Source organism: Phyllostomus hastatus, unplaced genomic scaffold, assembly GCF_019186645.2.
Source record: "Phyllostomus hastatus isolate PE091 unplaced genomic scaffold, TTU_PhHast_1.1 phas_contig_159, whole genome shotgun sequence".
NCBI classification, from domain to species: domain Eukaryota; kingdom Metazoa; phylum Chordata; class Mammalia; order Chiroptera; family Phyllostomidae; genus Phyllostomus; species Phyllostomus hastatus.
Window position 1 is genome coordinate 5,691,809 of NW_025333640.1, and position 13,483 is coordinate 5,705,291.

General features: G+C 49.0%; 1 protein-coding gene across 1 annotated transcript in view; it reads right to left on the reverse strand.

The window, feature by feature from the left end:
- Positions 1 to 10,461: 10,461 nt before the first annotated feature.
- Positions 10,462 to 13,483, reverse strand: part of CCDC25 (coiled-coil domain containing 25) — a 39,284-nt gene continuing 36,262 nt past the window's right edge. Inside the window, exon 9 of the mRNA XM_045831628.1 lies at positions 10,462 to 12,007. Coding sequence (XP_045687584.1) covers positions 11,978 to 12,007 — 30 coding nt within the window. The 3' untranslated portion in view covers positions 10,462 to 11,977. The remainder of the gene's footprint in view (positions 12,008 to 13,483) is intronic.

A 13,483-nucleotide genomic window follows, 5' to 3' on the forward strand; every position in this document is an offset into this window, starting at 1 on the left:
CAGGCCTAGGAAATACACATTCTTTAATGGTATCATTGTAGTTTTGGAAAAAAAAATCAAACTTATGAAAAAGTTGCAAGGGAAGCACCAAGAACATTCCCCCCAAACCACGTGTTGGTGAAGCACTGGCACGCACGCCCGCAACTCTCAAATACTTCAGTTGTGTTTCCAATGAGCAAAAACATTTTCCTCCACACGCACAGAAGAACCAGGAAAATCGGGAAGGAGCACTGATGCTTCACCACCATGTCACAGTCACACCACTTTCCCGTCGTTGTCATGGCCTCAACAACAAAAATCTAACTCATAATCCTGTGTCGCCTTCAACTGTCATGTTCTTCAGTCTCCCTCCCTCTCCAGGGGTGTCAAACTCATTTTCACTGGGGGCCACATCAGCCTCACAGTTGCCTTCAAAGGGCTGTATGTAATTTTAGGACTGTATACAGGTAACTAGTCCTTAACTGTTAAGTGAGAGCTCGGTGCTCCCTCCGGGTAAAAACAAGGTACCAGGCCAGATACAACAAGGTGAAGGGCGGGATTTGGCCCGCGGGCCTTGTGTTTGCCACCTGTGGTCTAGAACGCTTCCCTGTTTCCCACGAAATTCATGCCTACTATGAGCCAGCACCTCTGAGTGTTGGGGTACAGGGTTAACAAAAGCCCCTGCCCTTGTGGAGCCTGTGTGGGAACAAGTAGATACACAAAAAAACATGTAGTATGGCAGATACATGCTATAGAGAAAAATAAAGCAAGAAAAAAATGTTTTAACTAAAAAATAAAGCAAGAATGAGAGCAGGGCTGGATTACTACTCAGGAAACCCTGGGGTTGCAGTGTTCTGGCCTCTGGCAATGATTGAGAACACAAGATTAGCCCTGGTGGCCCTCGCTAAGATAAAGCTAGTGCAGCTGGGGCCTTGCCAGGAACACGCAGGACTCGGGCTCAGCCTTACGCAGAGATGGTCCAGATGTTGTTTGGCCTTGATTGGCTCATGTTACAGATGTTTGAGATGCCTCAGCAAGCGATGCGCACCGCTAGCTTACAAGTGTAAAATAGCATGAAATGCCTCGCGCGTGCTAAACGCAAACACAAGGATGGCACAGCAGTAATGCATTTGTAGATATGAGCCAAGCATGTGTTAGATCGTGCCGGTCTCTAATTTGGTTTTGGAAGCCATTGTGTATTTTCAAAGACCTCCCATTTCTGCGTGTCCTGGAAAGGCTCGCATGTCTTGCGTCGAGGGGATAACCCATCTTGCCACGAACTCCCCACGCTGGGTGGGCAGGTGCTCCCGTGGACGTGAGGATAAAGGCCCGGGCAGCCCCTGCGCTCAGGGCACTCACTGCCTGTGTTCTCATCTACTCCGGGCTTCTGCATCTATGAGAAGTGGAACGCATTCACCCCCTAGGGAAGTCTGAGGCTTCAACAAGTTCGCCGCCGGCCCTCACACACACCTCCCAACTCTTTGTGCCTTCATCCCTATTACCCGCAGATCTCTCCTCGGAAAACCACTCACGAGCCCCCCTACCAGGTCCAGCAGCTCTCCAATCAGCTTCAGCCCCACTCCCAAAAGTCTGACTCCCAGAGCTCCTGTCACAAAGCCTTGGGCCCTGATGTAAACCCAGACATTCTGGATTTATCATTGTGAATCCCCTTTTCTCCTTCGCCCATCTCCTCGGCCAAAGTGGCTTGCCCCTGTCCTGAGGGGATGTCTCCCACTGCCATCGCATTTCACGGTCATGTGGGAAACTGCTGTGTTCCCTCCCTCCTGCTGCCTCAAGACCACGACCCTTGCTGTCTCCCTGCTGCTCCGAAGTTCACATCTGGTTCGGGTACTTTCCCCTTCAACTCCAGTGACTCGGGCTCCTGGCATGTGGGCTGCCCTGACGGCCAGTGGGGCTCACCTGCACAGGGACGCCTCACCTGGGCCTGCTCCGCCCTCCTGACATCAGCAGCATGTACTCCACTTTCCCAGGCCACGCTGTCACCCTACTTCATGTCCATTCACCCAGTGTCACACTCTGTGCCTTCCCTTTCCAACCAGAACCAGAACCCACTCACCTGTCCTCAGGTCACCAGTCACGTAGTGTGCCCCCATTTTCCCAGTCCACACCTCCTTTTGCTCCATCTGATTCCACCCCTGGAGCCTGGAGCTCCTTAGCCCCTTTGAAGCTGCCCTCACAAACGGCCTACACTCAGCCAAATTTCTCCCTTAAGTGCTACGCCCTCGGCCCTGGAGTATTCTGTCTTCTTTCGCCTCTCCTGTTCCTTGGCTGGTGGAGAAAGTTATTCCATGCTAAATGGACCGACTACAAAATCATTCCAACTCTGCCAACTCCTTGGCAATCTGATTCACCTCTCGTAACAGTGTGCTTTTCATCACTCCAGCGACTATCTCGACCTTGCCCCTGCGCCCTCAAATTCTTAAACCCACTTCCACGGCCAATTTCTTAAAATTACTGTAGCTGTGACTTTCTGGAAGCCAGTCATTAAGAGCTTTGTCCTGTTCCCTTCTCGGCACTAAAAATGCCTTTCTTGTCTCAGTGGATTAGCTGCCTCTCGTTTTCTCTGAGTCATAACTTCCTGGCCCAGAAAAAGGACCCTCCAGGTATTGAAAACTTGCGAAGGGAAGCAAGTGTTGTGAATTTTCAGAAATCATGGCAAGCAAAGTGTAGTTCTGGCTTTTGAAAGGCCTGTTTCCCACAACTGTAGGCTTGGTGAGCTTGCCATCAATCTCAGGCAAAATTACAGAAACCAGAGGCTGCTCTGTCGTTTGGAAAGCGCTGCAGCAATGACCAGGAGCCATCACGAGATCTCCAAGCCTCATTTTAACCAGATTGCTGGACTGGTAGGTCAGGAAAATGCCATAAATATATTTTACCTGGATTTCAAGCAAGGGGTGTTTTGATAACTGAGGAAATAATATAATCTGGACTAAAATAAAATATGGAGGATTAAGCACTGAATAAGTGTGCCCAAAGAGGGCTGAATAACTGAGTCTTCTTAGAATGTTTCTAGAAACTTGCTGAAAGCACTACCCTGAGACCTACCCCTCTCAGTGTTTTTCCAGTGTTTGTGGATGACAGTACAGAGGGAATGTTCATGAATATGTAGGTAGCATTTGTAGAGGGGATTATGCTAGAGAAAATAATTAAAGCCAGAATGAACTCAATAGACTCTCACAACATATCTTTAATAGGGAAATTCATTAAACACACAATACTGAGTGAAGGAAACAAGTAATTGAACAAAAAAAACCCTACAATCAGATTCCATTCATATAAAGTTCAAACAGGCAGAACCAAACAGTGCATTGTTCTGAGAAATGCATGTAGGGGACAATAGCCAGGAAGGAGAGAGAACCGTCATCACAGAAGTCAGGCCATCAGGAGGGAGCGAGGGAGGCTGGTGGGGTAGCCTGTCCTGTTTCTTAGCTCGGGGAAAGAATACAGTGTTCGTATTATTACCCTTGAAGATGAAGATATATTTCCATGTACTCTTTTGGGTGTTCGTTATATTTTACAGTTAAAAAAATGAAAAGGAATAAATCTCAAGTCCTCTGGTTCAAAAAACCCCCTAAAGTCCCAACGGCAGTCCAATCACTGTGACATGAGGAGGAGACTTCAAGGATTTAGCCCACAGTCAAAGAGTCGGGCGGTCCGGGCCACTTGTGGGGAAAATGGTCCGCACCCGCCTGCCCTGTGTGAGCCCCTGGGGTCACGTGGGCCTGTGCACTGTCGGGGAGCTGCCCTTTCTCGGGAGTTAGGAAGACAGGAGAGCTGGGGGGACCTGGCCCGTGAGGTGTGAGGAGCCGCCTTCTGTCCTCAGACGCCTGCCCTTTTTGCCAATGGGCGTTCAGAAGTGGTCACAGGTGGCAATGGGCTGCTGCCCTCAGACGTTTCAAGGCTGTTAGGTGGAAGAATTCGACTTGCCCCATGTGGCTCCAGGAGACAGAGTGATGGGCAGAAGTCATGGTGGGGCCGCCTCTGGCTCGGTAGAATCACTTTCAAATAGCCAGTGGCTGTATGAAGCCATGTGTTTCCCATCGCTGGAGGCATTCGCGCTGAGACCGGAGCAATTCTGTCTCCGGATGTTGTAACGGGTGAAGAGTGCTTGCTTGGCTTAGGTGACCTTCCAGTCCCTCCCGGCCTCCCCAGACTGCGATTCCAGAAACCCATGCCTTATGCCTGCAAAGTGAAGCTAGAAACTGCTTCTGAAACAAAAGACATTTGGTTTTAAATTTAAGCATTATATTTTGACAGCCATTTTCTTTTAAAATCATTTACATGGTATTGGTTTAGAGGTTTTAGGCATCGTCTACCTCACAATTCTAAGATTTCAGTGGCAAAGAGCTTTGAAAGCCATGTCCTACCCCCAGAAGTATAGCTTTTCCAGATGTGCTTTAAGATTTTTAGCGCCAGAGGGGACCTAGGTCCTGTGTTCAGCCTCCCGTCCAACTGCAAGAACACAATAGACTCCCAAGAACACGGAAGCTGAGACCCGTGCTATTCTCTCCTGCCACCTGCTGGCCCTGCCTTTCGTCTGTTTCTCAGGACACAGGAGGCAGGCACTCAGGATAACGCATTTCCAGGAGGCCTCTGCCACCCAGAATTCCCGGGTGTGTGTGTGTGGGGGGAGGGTGCTGTCTAAAAGGGTAAATCATGGATGACTTCCAGGTGGTTCTTGCTAAATCTATGAAAACCATAAATTCACAGGTAATGAGGACTGCCAGAGACCTTGGAACCCACTCTCACCCAGAGCCCTCAAACTGATAGCCTGTGGCCATGTCCAGACCATGGACAGGCCTGGCGTGGTCCAGCAGTGGCGACTAATTTTGAGCTAACATGTAAAAATTGGAAAATTGGACTTTAAACTCAGATTTGTAATGTAATTTGCTGCTGGCTATTCACAAGTGTCAAAGCTGAGAGCAGTTAAGTGGTTGAGTACACCCACATTCTAATCTCGAGACACACCCCTTACCACAGTGCCTGTCACAGAAGACCCCGACGCTCGGCCCCAGTGGAGAGCTGAGCGGTAAGCTTCCCGAAATCCCCCTTTCTAGCCTCTGCCCGCTTCTGGAGAAGCCAGCGGCTGGAGAAGAGGGAAGCGTGGGGTTGAGCTAGGAGAGGCAGAATGAAGAATCAGACCTGAACTAGGAGGTGAGTTGACATGTTGGACTATAATTGTGATTACAAATTTGACTTAAACAAGACTGGGGTTTTTAATACATAAAAGGAAGCTGTAATTTTAAAATGGAACTGTTCCTGTATTGAGAAAGGATCAGAAAGTCACAGAATCTGGTCTATTCATCCAAGATGTCACCAAAGGGTGGGGAAGAGAAATTAGTGCATTAGTGAAGAAAGTGACTGGAAGAAAAAAAGCCATTTCCTTTTTCTCTTGCCCCACCAAGTCCAGCCCCTGCAGTGAATCAGTTACTCACTGGTTTCTACGACAAACTTCATTCTCCCGTGGCCTTTCTCAGCGGGAGCAGAGGAGCAGCTGTCCTCTCCAGCGGGGCTGGGCGCTCACACACGGCGTGTGGGAGTACATGCTCACCTCGCCTCCCCAGGCCTCTTTTCCACCACTTGCCTGACCCCATAGCACTGGAATTTATAACCCTTGCTCTAGCCCTATTCCACGTTTTCCAGTGGGCACAAGGAGGCCCAGAGGGGACAACTGATTTGTCAAAGGCACATGCCCAAGTAGCTCAGTTGTATTCCAAACCCACACTCCTAAAGGTAAAATCTAGGGGTGGGAAAGGTGGACGGCTCCCTTTGCTTCATCATGCTGAGCACATCCTCACCCACACCACGCCTTTCTCCCTTCCTTCTGACATGGAAAGAGGAGGCACTAAGGCCTGGGTAGCCGGGGTAGCAGGTTGGGGGTGGGAGAGAGAACAAACCAAGGGGGAGCTGGGGTGCTGAGATCTTCAGTTGCCTGAGGCCAGTCCTGTCCCTACCACCTCCCTCCCCCCTGAAGCACAAACCTGAGATGAAAGCAGGTGGCATTCTTCCTGCCCTTGGTTCACTGTCTAGAGCTCAGATTTTAATTGGAACACAGGAGCTGAGTCACAGACAGCCTGTCCTGTAACTTGGTTTACAAGCAGAGGTTGTGAGTGGGTGGGACACCCAGACACTCCTAAGCCTCTTGATCCTCTCCACTTTTGAATTCATTACCTTCCCTAAGCCCCGGCAGCCAGGTGTGAGGTGTGGGAAGTGGCTGGACATTTTTTCTTGGACTAAATGCCCCAGGATACAAAGGAAGAGAGAAACCCCGCTGCCCCCATTCTGCAGCTGAGCCCCTGGCACACCCAGGCCATAAAGCTGGCAGGATGCCCAGGTCACTGAGTCCAGACCTAGAGCTACACTCTAATTAAAAACAAAACAAAAAACAGGTAAGGTTAACTGCCTCCAAGAAGGGAAGCTGCAAACACCGATCACTCTTATAAACCCTTTTCTTCTTTCAAGAAGGCTTTATTTTGGGGGGCCAGTTTTAGGTTCACTGCAAAATTGAGCAGAAGTACAGAGATTTCCCATTTACCCCTCCACACACCCACACAGCCCCCTCCGTCATCAAACCGCCCACCAGAGGGGTGCATTTGTTAGGACTTACGACCCTACACGGACACACTGTAATCACGCAGAGTCCAGTTTACATTAGGGCCACGCGGTGTTGGGCATGCCATGAGTCTGGACAAATGTTTACTGGCACGCACCCACCATCACAGCCTCATACAGAATAGTTCCACTGCCTTGGAAATCTGTGCCTGTTCTAAGCAAGAACATTTCAGGCAGCACCCTGGGAGATCCGGAGACCACTCGGTGGAGCACAGAGCTGCGTGGAGGGAGGACCCGCATGCTGAGCTGAGCGAGGGCAGGCTTGCATTCTCTTTACCCTCTTTAGTCCCGATACATGAGCAGCTGTCGGGATAGACGTGAGGGAGGAAAGCAGCCCAGGTGCCGTTCTGCTCACCAGGGTTTCGCTGTTACAAAGGCCCAGTCGACAACTGGTTTTAAACACACCAGCACAACGCTTCCCACCATGGCAGAGGGACCAAGCAGCAGGGGCTTCCCTTTGGGCGGCTGGGGCAGGAATGTGGACCAGCTCCTCCCTTCTTGTTGGAAGAGGAAACCACAGGCAGCAGTAAAGCAGTTTGTGACCAAACTGAAGCTTTGTCTCTTTCAGACCTTCTAACCCTTTCTAAAGGGTCTTGAAGTCTTGGAAAGTTATGTGAGCCTCACTGATGCCGAGTACACTAACCATAACACAAAAATTTCAGAGTTTCGCAGGGATGTAAGGAAGCTAAGAGCGTCACAAATGAAGACAATCATTTGGCCAGGCAGAGCTGGATAAAAAGGCACTGTCTCTACTGCTTCTCTTTACCTTTTTCAGTCTGTAATTTTGACCTGTTACCCTGAATGTGACAAAGAGCTAAAGAAGGTGCAAGACCAACAGGCCAGCCTGGGACACCTGAGCGAGCCTGTTCTCAAGAGCGTGTCCTGAAACGATCAGCAAACGTCAGTCCTCTCCGTGCAAGGTTTCAGTCCTCTCCGTGCAAGGCAAACTGCTGAGGCAGGAAGCAAAACACCACCAGGAGCGCAGGCAGCTCGGCCTCGTCTAGGCAGGATGTGAAATGTCAGGCCATTCGTCTTGTATTTTCACTGCAGCGGTTGCAGGATGGGGTTGATGTGGGAACGGAAAATAATACTGACTCAGGAGAATTCCTCCTTCTTCTTCAGCTTTAAGCACTGACGCCCACTCACCAGGTCTGGGAGCCAGCACAAGCGACACAGCGAGCACTCCTTTCCCAGGCCTCCTCGCCCGGCTGCCAACAAGGCAGAAAGTGCCCAGTCAGCACCCACCGGAACCCGCCAACGGCAGGGACGTGTCTCTAATTCCCTCCGGCTACGGTGCAGAGCCACGGTCACACCACGAAGGTAGAAAGCCCAGGGTTCCTCCAATAATCGACACACCCATGAAATCAGAGACAAAATGAAGCAATCAAGGGGAGACAAAAAACCACAGGTCTATCCATTCGAATGACAAACCATAGTTACTATACCGCATTTGATAGGTGTTTGCATTTTCAGTGCACTCCCGAGTCCACCAAGTACATGCATGGACCTCTGCCTTCTTTTCGGTGAACATTCTGGCTTCAGCCTGCATTCCCCGTACAGGCTGATTTACCCAAAAACGTAAACCCCAGAATTCCAGCAGCCAAGGCCGTTAAACACACAAGGACGCAGGTACTGCCCTGACTGGTGAGAAACGCCCACCAACATTCGGATATGCCTTCGCGCTGGGAGAGACCCTGGAATGTGTGTCTGTGGCTCCCTCCACCCCAGGACCTCTCTGCGGATGTACTGATGAGTGAGCTCAGCACAGGTGCCACCACAGAAGGGGTGAATCACAAACAGGACCTGGGTCCAGAGCCGCTGCCCTCAGCAGTGACACGGCTCCCACAAGTCTTCACGCCGGCAGCCTCGCGTGGTCAAGATCTCAGGCAGAATCCTAGGAACCCGGCGGTGGGGTGGGCGGTGACGTAAACGTCGAGCACGAGCTCAAACCCATGGTCCTTGAGGTCCAGGCTCTATGTTCTCTTCCTGGAATCCTTGAGTAATCTGCCTTTTGCTCTGCTCTGCTCTTTTTCCTCCTGCTAAGGAGCAAAACCCAGTGTGAAAGCATCATCTCGGGTAGCTAAGGACCTCCTTCTCACTGCTTGCACATTCCTGAGACTGAGTCTTGGAGGAGAAAGGAGAAAGGAAATCACACACACACACATGGTTCTACTTGAACTATAAGCTTTATTATACTCGACTCATCATCCACCCAGCACATGATGAGTATGCACTTGCCGTCTCAGTCACGAAATGGCAGAATGCACATGCAGTCTCCTGCCCCATGTGAGGCCCACACGTGCCCGGCAGACTCTCTCTCAGCGCAACTTGAACGTGAGCCTGTGGGGCACCAGCAGAGCTGTCCTCACGTCTGAGCTGTCGCAGACCTGCTGGTGTTCAAGGGGTCGAGACTGACACTTGGCTTGGACTTTGAGTTTCTAATTTTACATTTTTAATTAGTTTGATTGTTTTATAGTCTCCTTTACAATCCAAAGTTCACCCACTCCTCCTGCACTCAGTCTGAGGATGGGATGTGTTACACATGATGCCATACTGAAATCGAGCAGAGAGCTGGTTTCAAGGTCACAGCTCAGGAAAGACTGGAAAAGTGTCCCATTTCTTCCAGCCTGGAGATCCGGAGCGTCCCCTTCTCAGAGGGATGCGGGAGTGGAAGGAAGGGCTTTGTTCTTACACTGGAGGCCAGAGCCGAGCACTCCCTCTCTGACCTTGCTGTACGTGTGCCCTGCCCCGCCCTAAGCAGCGGAAACTGTGGGCACTAATAAAGCTCACCAAAACCCATGCTTCGAGAAAGAAACAATTAACAAAGGATATTGAAAGGGTTCGACCAAAGCCCATCGCTGCCTGCTAGCGTGCAAACCTCCCACACGTGGCGAACTTCCCCAGCACCATGACAAAGCTCTCTTGCCTGAGGACTGTGACCCTAGATCCACAAAGGTGGAAAAGAAAAGAACTCTAAAGCTATAGAAATATAACATAGTAGTATGGGAAGGAAATTAAATGGCATGGTGAACCTCACCCACATGCAGAGCGAGCAGAGCAGGGAAAACTGGAGGCAGAACTGGAAAGAGAAATCCTCAGGACGCACACATTTGATCAAGGGCACAGCTCATAAAAATACCAATAATTTGGAATTTTCCTATAGGCACTTTATGAAACATGCCAACAGCAAGAAACGAGGCGACATCAGTGCCAACAGCCTGACCTACTGGCACTGAATCAATGTTCTCCAAGGGAAAGATGCTTGCGTTCTCCGGGCCCAAGAGAGCTGTGGGAAACACGGCCCGACACACGGGCGGGGAAGGAGGGAAGCAGCACGGAGCAGCTGGAGCGCTTTGAGAGCCTGGACTTCAGCTGGGAGAACTCAGAAGGGAGGCTGTGACATTTAAACCAGCGAAAGCTGAATTGTAACATGTTTAAAAGGTGGACCCTCGGATCTCCTACACTACAGTAAAGGCAGATGTAGTCTTCCAAAGCTCCATCCGGTGTGTTGTCCTGCTGGGTGCAGAGGAGCTTTTCAGAGGGACTAGAACGCTGAGGCGGCACGGGTGCTGCTGGGGAAAAGCCTCCCTGTTTTAGATGTTGGCAGCCGAGTGTTAAAGGAGTGGTTCCAGTAACCAGGCAGGAGAGCACAGCTGCTGAGGTCACCCACTTCGACCCGGGGGCAGCTGGGGAGAGACGCACTTATCAGTGGGAGAGATGGCATGTCCACAGAACCGGCCGACTGAACCTATAAATGATGGTAGGGTTTTCTGTTTTCTACAGCCAGAGCCCCCACAAAGCCAGCTGAGGGTAGGGATAATAAGCAAGTTGTAAGAATTTATATATCAATGTCCTTCCAAATAAAAAAGTCTTTATTATATTTTTAAATCACAGAACTCTGGGCTAAATATCATTAGAGAGACACACACACAATTATTAATTTCTGGAGTTGTCTACCACACTGTCTCAAAATTTGGCCTATACCTCAGGGAAAGTTTCCAGTTCAACCCCATACACCAACTTGAAATAAAAAGAAACGTGGAAGTCTTTTGGTTTCAGCCATTGTCCCGAAGTGCTATTACAGACAGACGATTTGTTGGGGGCCATTGTTGCCGGGTCAGAACTCATTCTGACGCAACCGGAAGGATGCGTGCACAACTCTGGGTGTGGTTCAAGGGTGACTCCACGTGCCTCCTGACCTGTGGGCTGTGACCTCTTTCCCTTTAATTGTGTAGCTTTGTTTTTCTCTACAGGGGTTGCCTTACAGTTTCAATAAAAATGTATCTTCTAGTCAGAATCACACCAGAGAGCAGGTAGTTTGAATGAGTATGCACAGTTATATATTAAGTCACTGAGCCTACAATTGATAAATCTGAACTCTGGGGTTACAACTCGAAATAAATATTATTTCGAGGTAAATAAACATTTGGCTGGCTAAGGAAATGCTTAATTTTCTTAAAATCGTAATTACGACCTGGACTTTCGCTTTATGCTACGTTCCAAGACAAAAATCAGGTAGCCTACGTCCTCACAATGGCTCACGGAGCATCCCTCCCTGCTTCTCCCCTCAGTGCTGAGAAACCACTCCAGGGCCTGGACGTTGCAGTCCCGGGCGGGGCGTGGGGGGAGGGGCGTGGGGGGGGCGGAGCAGAGTCACTGGTGCTCAGCCAGGCAAAGACTGCCTCAAGCCCCGCCCTTGACTAACACCAACTGCTCCTCTAAGTCTGACAGTGCCTCGGTGGAGGCATCGCTCAGGGACAGTGCGGGTGTCGAATGCAGAAGCTAAGGTGAGCTCAGAGGCAAGGACAACTCTGTCCGTGGCATCAGACAACACAGCGGAACGTGGACGATGGGGCCAGCCATCTTCTGGACGCATTGTCACCATCCTCAGAACCCGCATGCTTCTTTTTCTAATCAGGAAATCAAGGGTGGAAGGAACATTCCTATATATTGCTCACCAACACCTTCTTCACAGAAGTGAAGCTATTTTAAGAATATAAAAAGCTTTTCAAGACATCTGTTTTCAGAGGCAGACCACATACCAGAAATGCTTTTCCGAGCTGGTTTGTTCTAAAGCCTATCCCAAGAACAAGGACAGCCAACTTCTGTGAGCTAACAAGACATGTTCTGGCACATATATTTTCACTTTCCTAGTGTTACATGCTGTCTTCAAGTCCAACTGTATTTGATACATAGGTATCTGATCCTTTCTGTCAGCAAAAAGCGGAACAATTAAAAGAAAATCCCAAGTTGATATTTGTGTAGACTGAAGGTAGAATTTTGGTTGGTTGTTTTTTATAACTCAGAACACGGATGAAATCAAAACGTCCCTAAATTCACATCTTTGCAAAGTCCTTTTCTCCATTCACATGAATTCATCTGAATCGTTGCCGTCCTGTAGGAAACAAAAAAGTGAAACCATAAAAGCCTTCAAAATAAATAACTCAGTCTGTAAAGTTTATAACTAAGTGTTAAGTAACAAGCCTCCTTATGCCTAATTGTCAAGTTCAGAAATAAGAGTAAAATAATTAAATTCACTCACAACTTTTCTACCTTAAACTGTCAATTGTTCAGAAAGGCGGTGAGCAGCTACACGCCCTAAGGTGCAATCACGCATTACGTGGCCCAGATCGCACAACAGGCACCAGCGATGCCCTAACTGTGAACAAAGGCCCGGCCGAGGGAATACAGGGTGCGGCGAGAAAACTCGAGTGTTCCTTCGACAGATCCGCCACATAACACCACATGCCAACGATGTGCTGGTATGCAAAAATATCGGGAATTTGCAAAAATTTAGGAATTTGTCCTAAATTCAACTATGTTGAGCTGCAAAGGTTGTCACATATTTGTGACTTCACAGATGGCTTTGATTTTTTTTTTAAACTTGGGAAAGTCATTAGGAAGCCACAGACTAGTTGCTAAGTTACCTGGCTTGCCAAGTTTTTGATAAAAAACCTTACATAGTTTAAATGGACTGATTTGATTATGTGGTTTTCAAACGAGTCCTGAAGAACAAGTATAAAAGCACAGCCTAGAATCCTCTCTGAGACACTGTGCACGCGGAGAAAAACCTGCTCTGAAGGCCGGCACCCGCTGGCAGTGCAAGTTCTGGTCCATCCGACCGAAGACGTCCCAGCTGGAACACGCCACTTGTTCCCGTGTCTCTCCCTTTCCCACTGCAGGACAGTGAGTTGTTAGAGGAAGAGAGGATGTGGGCTTATGGGTAGACATACTTTTCTCCTTCTTAGCAGCCTTATTTGAGGTGTGTGGGCAAATATGAGAGCCAGGTAGAAAACAATGGTTTCTGTGAAGTCTGGCTCAACCTCCAGTTTCATTCAGCAGTTTTGTGTGAGAGTCTCTTCGATTAGCACAAGGAACGAGGCCACAGCACACCAGTGGTGGTCTTCTGTGCAAGCACTAAAACTGCGACTGCCCCGAGCGCTAAACTGAAGAGCACAGAGAGGCTGAGCCACCCGCCTCTCTGAAGGCTGGCTTTAGATCCCGAACACCGAGAGCGAAGAACTCCCCGAGATAATTTAGGCTGGGGCAACGAAAATGCAACACTCCCCATAAAGGTTGTGCGATACATTCGCAAAGAGTTCCTGTGTGTCTGAGAATCTGCAATTTGGGATTACGGTAACTTTTAAATATATACCTGAGATCAGGACAATTTTTATATTTCAGATTCACTTTAAGAGTCAATATGTTTTTCAATATAGCAAAAATAGGTGTCTTGTCATCCACTTATAAAATGATAAGCAAATAAAATGTTCACAGGAGTTGTTTATGATTCCTGATACCAGATTTAGAAAGACTAGAAAGAAATTAGATTGAAGAGAACTAATCTAAATAGGAGAGCAGAAACAAAATT